Source organism: Melospiza melodia, chromosome 13, assembly GCF_035770615.1.
Source record: "Melospiza melodia melodia isolate bMelMel2 chromosome 13, bMelMel2.pri, whole genome shotgun sequence".
NCBI classification, from domain to species: domain Eukaryota; kingdom Metazoa; phylum Chordata; class Aves; order Passeriformes; family Passerellidae; genus Melospiza; species Melospiza melodia.
Window position 1 is genome coordinate 10,126,115 of NC_086206.1, and position 16,397 is coordinate 10,142,511.

At 43.7% G+C, this 16,397-nt stretch overlaps 1 protein-coding gene across 5 annotated transcripts in view; it reads right to left on the minus strand.

The window, feature by feature from the left end:
* Window positions 1–16,397, minus strand: part of ZNF423 (zinc finger protein 423) — a 282,147-nt gene that overhangs the window by 18,402 nt on the left and 247,348 nt on the right. For all 5 annotated transcript variants that reach the window (XM_063167747.1, XM_063167745.1, XM_063167746.1 and 2 more), the window contains 2 exons: window positions 5,216–5,347; window positions 3,506–3,621 (listed from right to left, as the gene is read on the minus strand). In XM_063167747.1, coding sequence (XP_063023817.1) covers window positions 3,506–3,621; window positions 5,216–5,347 — 248 coding nt within the window. The remainder of the gene's footprint in view (window positions 1–3,505; window positions 3,622–5,215; window positions 5,348–16,397) is intronic.

Here is a 16,397-nt window from a genome sequence, read left to right on the forward strand (position 1 = left end):
GACCTGGCAGGTACCTTCTCCCTTGGTACGTGGATTATTTGCCATTGTTTATTACATCCCTTGCCTTAGTTTTCATCAATTGTAATCATTTAGGAGTAAACAGTGTGATTAACAGTACACAAGCAAACAGCAGGAATTAATCCTTTAAATACAAATACTTCACCGGTTATGTGATGGCTCCTTGGAAAAGCAGTGTGGCAAAAGAGTGCACACAAAAATCCTTCTCAAGTTTTCTCTGAAAACCACTGCTCAGTCACAATTTGCTTAGTACAATTCTCGATGCAAACACCTGAGGAGGGATCTCTCCTTGCTGTGAATCACACCACAAATATAACTCCCAGCACCCATTGTGTGTCCCCATTTCTGACCGGTCTTTGGGGCGGGCAGGGTTCCCTGCTACATTTTAAACAGCAAAAAATAAAATTTCACTTGTCAAAGAGCAAGCTCGTCTGCCATGTCCAAGTGCCCATGGCTCCAGCTGCCTCTGAGGAGCTGGGCTAGCAGCTCCCAGCACAGTTCCTGAGATGGGGATCTGTCTGAAAGGGCTCCTTCTGCCCTACATGTGAGGAAACCCCAACCCTGCACCTCTACACTTGTTTCAGTGAGCATGTTTCAGTAGGGGGAATGAAATGCCATAGCCTTGGTGTTTTATATATGAGCTATAAATTCACCCTTTTTCCAGGAGAATTTCATGATATTCATAGCTGTCAATTGTACAAAGTGAGGATGTGAAAAACACAGAGCTGCCAGCCTTTCCTCTTCTGCCCTGAGGGTGTGTGGGGTTATCACACATACTATTTCCTTTGTGTTTCATGCTTAACCTTCCCATGTTTTCCTTCCTTACTTCCAGTGAGATAATGTAAGCAGTTAAGTAGCATTTTGTTTTCTTTTCTTGTGGTAATATCACCAAAGTAACATCACTGACTCATTGCTCCAGATTCTCACCAAAATTTCCACCATTTATAAAGCATGTTCAGTTCCTTGGAGCGTTCCTAAGCCTTGGTTTTACAGCTCCATCAGATGGTGTAAACTTCAAAACAAAAACCTATATTAAAATACAACTACTAGGGTCAGCAGCACAAAGAGGGTTTGAACACTTCCAGAGCATTAAGCTACCAAAGAAGTATCTGCACCAGCCACTAGAGGTATATTTACAGCAGCATTTACAGTTTTTCATCACATGGCACACACATTGTTTAAAAGAAATGTTCAAAAATCAGCAAGGCTAGTCCGTGCCAGTCTGTAACATCTCTAAAAGTTACCTTTTCCCTTTGCTGCCTGTCATTTTCCCCACCTTCCTTGTTTTTCCTGCTTTTCTACAAGCACCCCACTCTGAATTTCTTCTTGAAATAGTTGAATGCTCAATCTTTTAAAGTGTATTTTCAGTGGTTTCACTTGAAAATACAAAGAAGGAAAACAGTGCGTAGGTTCAGGTTTTGATACCAGTTATTTCATGCCAGTAGGAAAGCAAGTTTAGAGCTGAACAGTCAAATCCATCAAGCAGAACCCCTTGATGGAGGCTGATTTGCCCACATAAGATAATTGCACAGTTAAAGACACAGAAAGGTTTATGCAGATTTAACCCCAAGTAGCAGCTGAACAACTGGTTCACTAAAATAATACTAAATCTTCATTACTCAACAAAAATATAACCAACATTTGAGGAATTTAGAGCAGGCAGCTTACACACCAGAAACTAATGAGATAATCATGCCAAGGCAAACTGGTTCAAAAGTCTGACACATTTCTAACTGATTTATACACACATTTTGTGTCCGCCTTGGCTCCAATATTTGCATTAGTAAATTCCCTGGCATAAAGTAAACACACATTTCTGAGTCACTACTGAAATAAAGACTAAAACTGTGCAGCTAAGTATTGCATTTTCATGTAGCCAACATAATTCAAAACTGCTCATGTAATTATTATGCATTATTATAAGCAGAAAAATTTTGAGTGCAGAAAAATCCTGCATAAAAACTGAAAAATTACAATCCTAATTTATATTATTAAAGCTGACATTTGCAGCAATTGTGCAATGCACAAAACTTCAGAATTGAAACACTATGTAATTAAAATCTGTAATTGCAAAAAATAGGTTGCTTAGACTATAATTTAACCAGGTTCTCTTTATTTGATCATCTGATTCTAAAGGTTAATGCAGTGGCCTAGGAAGCCAGTGTTCCCATTTTAATTGTGCTGGCATTTTGACCAAAAGCCACTTTTAGGGAGATATGGGAGGAAAAAAATCAAAGCTGTCTTTGCAAGCCACTGCTGCCTTCATAAAACGTTCATAGTGAGAACACACAAACCCAAAATCTGCTGACTTTATTAAAATATTAACAAGGTATAGTTAAAACTTTTGTACACTTATGCAAATCAGGTCGCTAGAACAAGGGAAAGGCGGGATCCCCTGGGAGAAAAAAAATATAAAATCAACAAAGTGAAAAGATCAGCCATCCTTCCACAGCATGACAGCACAACACAAGAGGCAGCAGCTTGGGAATTTCGCAAGATAAATAAAAACCCTCCAAAGTTTAAGTAAATTGTGGTTTATAAAGCTAATACATTTAAATGAGGCATATGGTACCATTCTATAAAAAGACTGCCTTTCCCGGGGGATGGGAGGGGTGGTGTTGGTGGCCATGCTGCACAGGTGAGACGGGTGTGAGGAGGCAGCCAGGGTGGGCACCTCTGTGCCAGGGCAGGCTCTGGGCTCCACTGCCCAAGAGGAGCCCTGCACACACACATGGAGCAGCTTCAGTGTCTCTGTGGGTTCAGCACCAGGGCTCATGTGGGGTTTTACCCCCAGCCTCCCTGCTCCAAGGAGGCCGGTGGGGCCAGGGCTCCAAGCGTGGCTGCAGCACCATGCCCAGGTCAGGGCTCAGCCCCTGCAGAAGGATTTGTGCCCCTGGGAATGGGTGTGAGCTCTGGCTCTGTGGAGGCTACAGCTGCTGTGGCTGCAGCCCCAGAGCTGCCAGGGACAGTGGTGTGGGAGGCCTGGGGTGCAGGGCCCAGCCTGGCAATGTGCTGCTGCCTGGGAGGAGCCTCTACCTGAGCATCATGTCGAGATGCACCCACGCTGTCTCATACTCAGCAGGGAAAATTCCTTTACTTATGATTTAGCAGCAGGGAAGGGGATGGGGCAGCTACCATTTGCTTAGTCTTTGTATGTTAATCAGTCCCTAAATTATTAATGGAGAAAAAGAAATTATTTACAAGGTGTTTGACGTAGACATGTAAGGATGTAGCAACACTACTGTCAAGAGAAATACTCATAAATCATTATATCTGTCTTGTCTTATTTATTTATTTATTCCAGCCATGCTCAGAGACCTTTTTCTCCTCCAGGCACCCAAGGAGGTAAGAGGAGACTGAGAGACTGTTTAAGGGCAGAAAAGACCATACCAAGGTTAGGCACCTTTTCTAAATGCTGCACAAGGGTGACAATTGCACAGAGAAATCAACAGCTTTAGCTTTGTTTTTACTCCTGTTGTAAACATACCTGAAGCTCTGTTTGAAAGAAGAACTTCTGTGGGCACTGGGAACAGTCATAAATTTTGTCTTCCTGCCCGTGCACTGCAAAGATGTGCTGCTGCAGTTTGTTTGCCTGTACAAAAACTGAAACAACACAGTACTGTTAGTTGAGATTGCTTCATATAAGGCACCTTGTCTCAAACTGCACTTCAGAGTCTCTGCAACTGTAAAAGGTCCAAGGATATCTGCCAGAGAAGTGCTGATACACTTGGTTCAGCAGAATTTCCTTACAAGTACTCAATTTAGAGTCTCCAGGCTGACAGTCAGCTTACTTTTAACAGACTTTACATCCTGTATGGATTTTTGATATTTCACATAAAGCTAACACTGTCCAGGTAACTGGAAGAACTCAGCCTTCAGACCAAAGAGAGGACGTCACTGCTCCCATGGGGAGCCCTGTGCCCATGGCAGGTGCATCAGATGCATTTTTAATGCAGGACAACTGGGCCAGGAGAAGCATTGATGGCTGGTCTGGAAGATACGTGGCCCAGAACAGCATTTCTGGCAGAAACGTGAATCTGAAAGGGCAGGCTTGCCACAATTTTTAGATCTTTTAAATAGGTTGTCTATTCAGTATAAAAGAAAAATATTATTGTTTAACATCACAAATATCACAGCATCTGCATTATGATTCTGGATTGACAATTATTCTGATTTTACCGAGGGAAATTTTGAAGCGGAATATATTGAACCACAGCTTTAGCTGGTAAAAAAATATATCTATATCTGATTTAATTTTTGTGTCACTTTACATGAATGGTCATCTGTATGTGAAAATGGCTTCTTCAGCAGAATTTAACAAATGCATCCAAAATTTTTTACAGCACATTTCAGAAAGGATATATTAACTCCAAGCTCACACAAAAAGCAGTTTCTCAAATGGTGGGTCAAACCCTAAAGAATGTAGGTTCACCTTATTCCCACCAAAGTTAAAGCAATAGCAGGTGCTGCCATGCCCCTTTACTGACAACAGGCCCACAGTGACACCTACACCATCCTTATCTCTCAAACAGATTGGAAATGCAGATGTTAACTACTGTGTTGAAGAGAGTATAAAAGGCAGCCTTTAGCATGCACCCTGCAGATCCTGGAAAAGTAAGACTCACCCGTGATCATTTGCACTGATGAGACAGCTTAAATGATCTACAGAGAAGGAACACCTAGCAGGCTCTCAGACAGAATTTAGAAATGTACCGCTGTAAGAAAACTGGATTAAAAAAAAAACTCTGAGACAGCAGCTGGCGAAACCATAGAGTTGTACAATTTGGTCTTATCAAACATTTACTCCCATTTACTCAGCACTATAAGCAGACCATGAAGCAACCGGCCTTTAAAGAGTCCTTGCTCAGGTGAATTAGGGCTTGCAAGAGCAGGTCCATCCCTTGCAAGTCCTGCCCTTGCAAACACACAGCACCTGTGAGTCCCCAGGCAAAATGTAAATGTTTGGAGGCGTAGGGGCCATGAAGAGCCTGCTGCATGTGGCAGTGCTGCTTGGTGTCAGATGCCACAGAGCTGCTCGGCAGAGCGAGCCCCAGCTCAGACAGAGGATATTTGAACATTTCCAAGCACAGTATTTCTTTTTCCCAGGGAAAGGAATACAGTATTTCACAAATCCCCTGAGTGTCATTTCTGGATCTAGCCATGCACGCTGAGGCTTGTCTTGGCCTCCCTGTCTTACCTGTGAAACAAACAGGGCATTTGAATGTGCCTCCCATCCCCTCAAAGCTGTGCTCAATCAGGTGACACAGGAGCTTTGCCGGAGAGTCAAACATCTGGTTACACAGCTTGCACTCATGATTGATGCCTTCCTCTGCAAGGTTCAAATGATACAACTTGTTAGTGACACAGCAGATTAGCGTCGGGGAGGCAGCAGCAGCCGGTGGGGAAGGCCTGTGCTGGGCACAGGGCCCCCAGGAGCCCCAGGACCCCCAGCCCCAGAGCAGGAGGGGCTGCTGGAGCTCAGGGCTGCAGCCCCCACACCCCGGCTGTGCTGGGAGCTCCATCCAACACAGGGCTCCCAACAGCCCCACCACAAAGGGACAGCAGCCCTGCCCTGGGTGCAGGGGATTAAAGAGTCAAACAGCATTTAAAAGCACTTTAATAGTGTGGATTCAGGCACCAGCACTGACAGAGGGCTGAAGTGATGTCTTCGCCTCAGAGTACACTGCAAACATATATGAGAGCAAGGAAGTGTTGGAGAATAGCAGGAGCTGAAAGCAGAGTGTCAGTGTAAATTTTTTTTATATCTTGGCTTTTTACAAGGTGTAGAGAAACCACTGAAGGTATTCTAATGTAATTTGATTGTGGATTTTCCTTGTCATATATCTTAAGTATTGAATACCCAGACCCCATTTTAGCTGCGTCTATATTCTAACTGAACTCAGTAAAATAGCAATAATTATTACCCTCGGTTAAGTCTACCACTTTTGCAAGAAAATATGCTTCTCTATTTACTGAAGTTTGTGGTTCTGGGTACAGAACCACAAAAAAGTTGAGCTTTTTTTTTGAGAAACTGAAGTCATGTTAAAGCAATTTTCACACATAAAACTAAACAATGCTTTGGTTTTCTTAAGAGAAGGGAGGGAGGGAGTTGCAGAATTTTAGAAAACATAGCATGTGGTTTATAAAAACTACCTAAAGAAACTACCTAAAAGGTTTTAATACTGTGCCTGGTTTCTGCAAATAACTCCCTAAAAATGGTTCTTTCCTTCACTGTGGCAGCTCATGAGCTTCTCCTGAAAACACATTTTAAAAACTAAATAAATTCTTTCTTTTGTTCTACACTCACCTTTATTTTTACATCCTCAAATATCAATGATTATTAACTTTTAGTTCCAAGATTGCTAAGAAATTACAACATTACCCCATTAACTAATCCTTGCCAAATACATTTGGCTCTTACAAATAATGTGAGCCCTCATGAGCACGGTCTTTACTTACAGTTGCTTCAAATTAGCTTTTTCTATCTTAAAAGGGGCTAAAGAGAAGGGAAGTATTGCTTGCTATGAAGCCTTTGGTACTATCAGGATCCCAAGGCCCCTGTACAAGGCTTGGACAGTGGGAGCTGCCCGTGCTGCCTCTGGAACCCTTGTGGCAGTGGGTGCCCACAGTGAGTGCTCCACCAGAGCTGCGGGGGAATGGGGAGGCAGCATGGGGACATGTAAACAGGTGAGTTGGGAAGGAGATAAAAAGAGAAAAGGCAAGAGCCAGGAACAGAAAGATGAAAGGGCTGGTAGCTCCGTGGCAGCAGCTCTATGGATTCCCTTGGGAGCCACAAGCAGGGACTGGGATGTTTCTAGGACACGCCGAGGTTTGCAATGCTCCGCTCGCGCAGCCTCCACGGGCGGGCACGCTGCCCTCTCCAGTGTGTACATTTCCAAACCAGGCCCTCTCCCCTCACTGTGGCCTAAGGCTGGAGTCTCCCATCAGACCCTTGCCTGAAAAGTTCTGGCTTTGTGTGAATTTTGCAACCTGCTCCAGAAGGGAGAAGAGATGGGAAGGGACATGAGCCTCATGCTGAGCATGCCCAGCCACACTGCTGTGTACAGCAACCAAATGCTGCAATAAACCCGCAGAGGACAAAGCAGGAACTGGGGGGAATGGAACAAATGCCTTCTACGAATAAATCAGAGAAATCGTGTTTGACATTAATTTTCTACCCTCTACATACTGGGTGTTTGGAAAACAATGATTCATGTACAGCCTATAGTCCTGTGTGAGCACATGTGTTCATAAATACAGATGGACACATACTGATGACTAGACTGCTGCTCCTTTTCCAGCCTAAATATCTATAATTTGAGTAAAACTAAAAAAAGAAAAGAAAAACAAACAATGCTCAGCATTTCAGTTAAAGAATATCCTTACAAGCTTGGTATGTTTAATTAGGTAACAGAGATTGTGTATTTTCTTGGCTGATCCCTGCAGTATTTTAAATAGTTAAACCCATAACAAACAAACTAAAACTAGAATGAAAAATAATAAAACATAATGGGTTCCTGCAGATCTGGAAATTTATCCCACTCGAGGCAAGACCTTTTGATTTGCAAATCCACTTCTGAATTATAAGGCCTTCTCCTCACCGGTGGGGGTTTTTATTCCACTCCCACAGGAGTCCATTATGTATTTCTTGTGTCTATAAAACCATCCAGAAAGAAAAAAAGGGGGAAAAAGTACCATGGTTAGCATGACAAACGTTTCTCTTTTCATGCATGTGTATTCAAAATATGAAAATGCCCAAAGATATAGATAGAATTGCTGCTATAATCACTCTCTCCTCTATGGCATTTTACAGCATATTATTTTACACAGAAACACAGCACATGTACAGGGATACTCAGTCACCTTTGGAGAATAACTTCCTTGAATTATATAAGATCATCTAGGTACCTGCAAGAAGGCTTTTTGACAATGTGGTGTGACAGTCAAATGTGTGGTGCTGGGCAACAGCAAACATATCATCATTTCCCTCATTCTTATTCGCCTTTTTTGTTCTAGCATGACAAGCATCTATGAGAGACCTACATAACTCAAGTGAATTATGCAGCCCCTCTCATTTGTAAAATAAAATGCAGATTTTTACAGTTTGTTATGCCAGATCTTCTCCCATTTCTTCATAAGCGTTTCTATGGAGGGATCAGATGATTACAGGACTAAACAAGCAATGCACAGTGAACAAGAATCTTAGGTTTCTTGCCTTTTTTTCCTGAACTCAAAATAATAAGCATTAATTTTACACTTCATTTCTCAAAAAAATAATAGGATGTGCTCTTGTTTAAAACAAGCAGGCCTGCTGGATTCTGTCAGGCTGAAACTATGTCAGGCCAAAAGAGGAACAGAGCGCTTTGTGTAAAAGTATCATGGGGAGATGATAGTATCCTGTAATGTTTTCAGTACCTACTTTTGTCTCCAAAAACATTTGATCCCTGGCAGACACATACTTATTTCCATACTGGTCTTGAGGGAAGCCAGTAGGAATGAGAGCTGATTATCTGAATCCTGAAGGTGAAACCTGGGTGGTGCCCGCTGATGTCAAAGGCAGGCGTTTGTATAAATTTGGAGGTACATAATTTACTGCCTGTTAGTGAGGATTAGTGGGCTGCCAGACCCAGCTGAACCGTGGTGGCAGAGCACGTCACTCATTGTTCCCAGGGCCGGGCGCCTTTGCAGGATAGTTTTAAATATGTTGATAGGGTGTTTAGTAGCACTTACACTGCCATCCTGCCCATTTTAGAGTGGGAATATGCTTCTCCATGAAGCTATTTCTGCTGCAGCAATGTGCATTTAATACATATTACAATGAGTCTCTAAGCCTCTAAGAGAACCGACACCAGCAGCCTCCTGGCGAGGATGCAGTATAATTAATAATGCTGTATTAAACCCATTTACTGTATCAGCTGCATTTCTAATTATAACTATATTAATGGCAATGTGGAAGTACATGTTAACACTGTCGTGTACTGACACGTTATACCAACAAGTAGATTTGAACACCAAATATCAAGATGGCATTGTCTTTACTATTAGTTAAAACTTCTCTCTTCTACTCGATTTAATAAAGCAAAAATTTTCCCCTACAGAATAACTGCAATAGTCCTAATTTGAGAGATCATGTAAAATAATCTGATGCTCCTTGCTGACAACATCATGTACATCCCACACTATAGCTTTCCAGACCAGTATATTTCTACTCTACTGCAGCAAATTAAGCCAATAAAAGGGAATTTCTTCCCTGTACTCAGATGTTAACATCCATGAGTTAACCGTGCTTTTAATGAACTTTGAAATACTGTGATTCAGTGTAACAAAGCATTAATATACTGTATTCACAGAGAACCTTCTTCTGTCCATTAGATCATAAATTCGGTAGAATTAAATGGGCCGTGTGCTCTAATTATGGTAGAAATAAATAGGAATTGGAATGAACACAGGGAAATAAAATGAAAACTGCATGGAACTATTCTGTTTATGCAATGCATTTCCCAGTAAATAACAAATCAAAGGGAAAAATTTATAATGTAAGAAAAGAAGCTTCCCCAGCAATTTTTTCCATGTGGCTGTGAAGGAGCAAGGGGCTGGAACCAGGGTAGGGCAGCAGTGATGGACACCCCACTCAAACACAAAGCCTGCAGAGAACCACTTTGATCCCTCATCTGCTTTGCACCACTCCACCACTGGTTTTCATTAAAAACAATCCAAGGATGGAAGTAAAACCAAGGTCTGAAGACACACTGCAACTGCTGCAAGGGGACGGCAAATTTGCAGATGGTCACATTGGACAAAAACAATGTCTGCTGTATGGTCAACACTTCCTCCTCGCCATTGCTGCCTAAACCCATGACCTGCTGCACAAACCTTTGGGACACACTGCTGCACTGCATTTGTGTAATTGCTCCTGGGGGTGCGGCTGGGCCCTTTCCTTGCTGGGGCAGCACGGGGCCAAGGCTGGGGCAGCACGGGGCCAAGGACAGCCCACGCTCACTTTGCTGGGGGCAGCATGGGGCCAAGGAGAGCCTGGGCAGCATGGGGCCATGGAGAGCCTGCACTCCCTTTGCTGGGGTCAAGGACAGCCCACGCTCCCTTTGCTGGGGTCAAGGAGAGCCCATGCTCCCTTTGCTGGGGCCAAGGAGAGCCCGCCCTCCCTTAGCTGGGGGCAGCACGGGGCCAAGGACAGCCCACGCTCCCTTGCTGGGGCCAAGGACAGCCCACGCTCCCTTGCTGGGGTCAAGGACAGCCCACGCTCCCTTGCTGGGTCCAAGGAGAGCCCATGCTCCCTTTGCTGGGGGCAAGGAGAGCCCATGCTCCCTTTGCTGGGGCCAAGGAGAGCCCGTGCTCCAGCTGGCACTGCCAGTGGCACCAGGCGCTCTGCAGCACGGCCATCAGGCAGCCTGGGCGGGGAAAGGCGGCGGATTGATGGCGTGGCAACAGAAATGTCACCTGGGGAGCTGGGTGCCGTCCTCCCAGGGATGCTGGAGGTCAGTTACTATGGCAACACCGAATGAGCTCAACCTTGTAACTGACCCTTATCTTTTTTTGATCTGTGGCCCCCTTGGGACCTTGGCTGGAAATCAACTGGAAAATAATCTGGTCACATATCAGAAAGAAAACTATTTATACTTATTTATTTATCCAGGTAGAGCTCGTATCTCCCTTTGATGACTCTGCCAGACTAAAGACACCCATCATGTTCCCTCAGTGGTTTCAGTGGCTGTGAGGAAACACCCGGCTCTGCGCTGTGAGAAACCATGCCAAACCCCCCTGCCACTGCACAACACACACACACAATGCCATGGATATCTGTGCTCATGACTCCACTGATAGATTGCCGAAATCTTTCCTTGCGCTCAGCCGCCGACGTGCCTGTGTGGATAAACACACCCCTACACCCCTTCTTGGACGGTTTAATATTTTATGTTGGTATCCACTAATCATATTCTTTTGTGCTTTATCTCTCTGCTGAAATATGACTCTGCTTTGAAATATATTTATATGATCTAGAATGGCACAACCCTGATGTCTTTTATGAGCTGAAGATTGTTTAATAAAATCTTGCATTTCTGCTTCATCCTTATGACAATTTTACTATTATAAGTTTTCAAGGGATATGAGAGCTGTCCACTGTGGTTAGAAACATCACTTTAATGAAAAATGATAACATGAGGGCTCGGATTTTTCTAGAAACTATATAAGGAATACCAGCAAAAATACAGCGTTCCCAACATGCATTCATATGTAATTTGCTGGTTTTCCCTATATTTGCCTATAGATAAGAGTCATTAAAATCAAGTCTGTTTATCATAGTTTTCCAAAGGATGGGCAGCCCAGACAAGGGTTTATCAGCACAAAGGGCAATTGCTCTTCTTCAGGTGGGGAGACTCTCTGGGGAAAATGGATTCAGGAAATCAGGGACTATATTAGGGGACAGAAGCTACAGGACTTGCTGGTGCTAGAGGAAGTTCCTATAGATTCCTGGTAACAAACTCCAGGGTTACTTGTGATGCACTTCTTCAGGCTCAAAAAGGTATTCTTTTCCACACTAAATTAGCCTAACCACACAACGGGCTTTAAACTCTTTCATCATCTTAGGGGGCCTTGAGCTCAAAATATGCAGAATTAGATGCCAAATTATTTATAGGGTAGCTTGCAAGTTCACTGCCTCCAGTATATGTCAGTACACTGCAATATTAAAATGACCATCAAAAAGAAGCATGGTCCCAGAGGGACTGGGGAGGAGACTGAAGGGAGTTTCCTCCTGACTGCGAGTTCCTGTGCTGCTCCAGAGCCCCTGCCCTGCTCCTGGCTGCAGGCTGTGTGCTCCCACTGCTCCTGGGGGGAAGGCTGAGCCTCACACTCACGGGATGGGGCTGCCAGGCCCAGCTTCATCAACTTAATTTTCAGTTTACAAGAAAAATAAAATCTGAAAGTTCAAAGGAGTTCATGGAGTTGTGCATCATCTATCTCTGTCTGCAGAGCCCCAGAGGGGCCTGCCTGCAAAGCTTTATTTTAGATTTAGATATTAATCTGGGAAACTGCATAAACATAATTTATAGAAGTGCACACAATACTTCAGCACAATAACTTCACACTTTATCAGCCTTTCTCTGAAGATGCCTATTTTTAATAGCCTATATTAAAACTTTTTGTGGACTGAAGCCTGATAGGTCTGACTGCTCCTTCACAATAATTGATTAAGGAATAACTCCACTGGCTTCCATGTAAAAATGGAAATGTAAAACCCATACAGGAAAAAAACACATGCTCTCTTTGAGTGTGCAAGTCCATACAACCACACACAGAACTAGCTTTATCCAGACTAAAGCACCTCTAGGAATAACTAGAGTTTAGTAAGAACACCTAATTCCCACACAATTCAACTCAAGTCATGTATTTCAATGTTTTGAAATACTCAGAGTTGTGTTATTTCAAGTTTAATGTCAATACCTGAGGAAACTGAAGTAACACAGCCCTGAATCCATGGCCACACAGCCTATTCCCTGCACTATCCTCCCTCATGCCATCATATTGCTGAAAACTAAATACACCTTATTGCTCCTGCTCTCCTCCCTGGGAGCAGCTCCCTGTACTGCTGCACAGCAGGAACACATTCATCCTCTCATGCTATTGACAATATCACATAGAACAGCTCAGTACAGACAAACAGCAATAACTAGCATCTACTTGGCATCTATTCTTCTTGTGAAATTAAAAATTAAAATTAAAACATCATTATACTCTTATTAAACATCCCACTGGAATATGCCAATGCTTTAAAAACATGCAAAGCTTTAAACCTACTTTAAATAGGTGTAAAGCCCTTTTTTTCTCCTTTTACAGGCCTGGCACACTCCCCAGCCTCAGCAGCAGGCCCCCAGAGCTGTGAGGTGCCCCCTCCCCAGCACATCCCACCCGTGCCTCCTGCAGTGCCAGCGTGCAGCGACCGTGGTCACACAGGGGCCACCAGAGCTCCAGGACCCGCCAGCCACGAGGTGCCAAAGGCAAAGCCATCCCTCCCCTGGCTGGGTGCAGGGGGGCAGCTGCATCCCACAACTACTGCTCAAAAGGCATTTGCCTTGTTACTGGGTGCATTTTGCATTTCTGACTACTCAGACGTTCCTGAGCTGGGAATGCAGGGCAGGGTGAGCAGCCCCCTGAGCTGGGAATGCAGGGCAGGGTGAGCAGCCCCCTGAGCAGGGAATGCAGGGCAGGGTGAGCAGCCCCCAGAGCTGGGAATGCAGGGCAGGGTGAGCAGCCCCCTGAGCAGGGAATGCAGGGCAGGGTGAGCAGCCCCCAGAGCTGGGAATGCAGGGCAGGGAGAGCAGCCCCCAGAGCTGGGAATGCAGGGCAGGGTGAGCAGCCCCCTGAGCTGGGAATGCAGGGCAGGGAGAGCAGCCCCCAGAGCTGAGGGTGCAGGGCAGGGAGAGCAGCCCCCTGAGCCAGCCCAGCACTCCTGGGACAGCACACAGTGTTTGTTAAAACACCAACTCTCACGGATGTGTATCACTGATGTTCACATTGCCATTTCCCAAGCACACATTGACATGATAGACTTTAAATCTATCGTGTAAATAATCATCAGATTAGTGCTCTCTAATAATATATAATTAACATGACAGGCTACAAGCCAGTTGTTGTCAACCACACTCAGCAATGCATAGAGTAAGAGAAAGCATAAACAGTTCCCATGATGGCATCAGGGAAGCAGAAAAACCGGTAAAAGGAGAAATAGAAATAAAACTCCTAAAAAACCCCCACCTAAATGTACAATTTAACCAAGAAACACTGAAGGTTCTTTCAGGCTTTAAAACATAATAAATGTCAACTTTTAATTTTTTTTTTCAGTGGGAAGGTAGACTTTTATTTCTATCAGCAAAGAAATATTCTATTATCCCTGCATTGGTGCAATGCCTCTTGCGTGAGTACAGGTGCATTGGCATAAGGGGCCTTATTCTGATATTGCAAAATCTGCATAAACATGGAAGTATGTATCCAGCAATGTAAACTTTACAGCAGTATCAGCTATGGTCTAATAAGAGATTGCAATAATCTAGATATCTGGGAAATGGTGCAGTGGGCACAGAGTTAAAAATGCAATTGAAAACCAGCCATGAGCATCATTTTTGTGGCAGATCACCTAACACTCAGAGACTGGCCAAATGCTGCACCCCCATAATGCTGGGGCAATTTGCACTACTTACCCAAATAAATGCATTTCTTTTAAATATGTATTAATTTTGTTGTCTTATTAAGAAACAGTATTCCTAGGGAGAAGTCTCTGGTTAAAAAGCAATCTCTTATGGCATTGTTATCAAATTAAAGATCAAATTTCTTTGAAATACCTACAGATAAGCAAAAAACCCAGAAACACCTCTCAGCTTTTTCTTAGAGAATAAAAATGATGGTTACCCAGCTATCTTGACATGAGCACTCAGCACAACTGCACCAGAGCTTACTTGTTCATCTGAGGGTTGAATTCATGTCACAGCCCAGCCCCAGAGAGGCTCCTGTTCCCCACCCTACCCACGTGCCTCCTTCCTCCTTCTCCCCAGGGACAGGGACACAAATCAGTTATTGGGGATGTCAAAATGAGATGCCACTGCAAACACAGAGAGCCAAGGGTGACTAAATAAGGTCTGGCTGGCTAAGACAGGTAACTGATTTTGCATGGCTTGACTATCCCTCAGAGCTCGTTAAGTGCAAATATGCCCAAAAGAATGAACCTCCCCTATGAGACATATTTTAAATCAGGAATCCCAGGGTGCAGTAACACATGATATTCCTTAAAGCAGTCAAAAAGAAGAATCTGCATGAAAACAAGAAAATTTCTTAAGCATCTCTGCATTATGGAGACATAAATTCTTGTACTGTGGGATTATGCACAAGTAAATGTACAGAGCATCTCCCATTGATATTGGTGCAATTTGCTTGATTCATTCTCCACAGTCCAGGTGGAAATCAAACCCTCTGGCCAGCTTCATCTTGAATAAGAAGAGTCACTGCTACCCAGTGACTCTCTGGAAGAGATCTCACAGCTGAGCAAGGGCTCTGCATAACACAGACTGTAAAGTGACTCTGGGTAGTGCTCATCTAACATGCAAACATGAATTACAATGCATAAAACCTAGTATCAAACTCATACCCCTTTACACGTGTTCTTTGTGCTGCACATGAGCCAGCCAGCCTGCACACTTCATGGATGATCTGGAGCTGGACAGGCAGCACTGAAGCAGTTGCCCTGAGCTCTGCACAGAAGGAGAGCTCAGACCAGCACACACATCCTGCAGAGCTGGGAGGGGCACCCATGGCAGGGAAGCATGGGTAGAACCTTATTCTGGGATGCTAAACTCAGAAGACTTAGGTTTCTGCCTTTGTAAACAAATTCCTTTCTATTTTACTATGTCTGTAGTTCAGTCAGGAATATATGGCTGTTGGCAGTCATAACATGGCTCTGTCAGTGCACAACATGACCAGCTTGTTTTTATTTTTTTTTTTTTAGAAACACATTTTCTTAATTTTATATGTCATTAGCTTTTTAATCCACCGAGGAAAGCCATGTGCAAACTCTCACTGTAGACAGACTCTGGAGAACATATGTGGTCTGTGACAGAAAACGTAGTGTAAAAGATAAGGCAAATCTGTATTTTTGGTTAAATAAAGTGATCTGGAAGAGCAGAGCTGAAGCAGCCACCTGAAAATGTGAGCATGCCACGGCATCAAAACACAAGGACATTCAGGAGGCTCTGATGGCTCATTAAGAGCAGGAGTCCTACAGAGCTATTTTTGCTTAAACTCACCTAGATCTCATGCTCTTGGCATTGTAAGGTGTCCTGGGCTCTCTGCAACTCCTCTCATTCTCAGAAGTTACATTTAAAAATAAAATAAAATTAAATTGAAAAAAATTAAAAATGCCAAGCCCCAGGCCTCATCCCAAAATGAAGCACCAAGATGTTCCCAGCAGGATGGTGCTTTCAGGGTGTGCATGGTACGACTGGAGCCATGCAGAGGTGCCTTGGAAAGATCCAAACGTGTTTTCAGATTGCTGCAGAGAAAGGTCTGATGTGCAATCATTGAACTTGAAAGAGACTTGGGGTGTCCACCTAATAAGTCCACATGAGAAGAACCATATTCCACAGCTCTGCAAAACTTACAATGAAGAAATGAAAAAGGAGAGGAAAGATCAAGCTGCTTTTCAGCTGGGCCTTCAAACAAAATAAGATTCTTAATCAAGTCATCATAGTGTTCCTGCTTCAACCAAAAATGTTTATCTATGTCAGAGACCTGCTATCCACCATTTTGTTCTTTTTTTTATTTTGTGAGTTCTTATTTTAACCTCAGATTCAACAATCAGCATTAAGAAGTCGGCA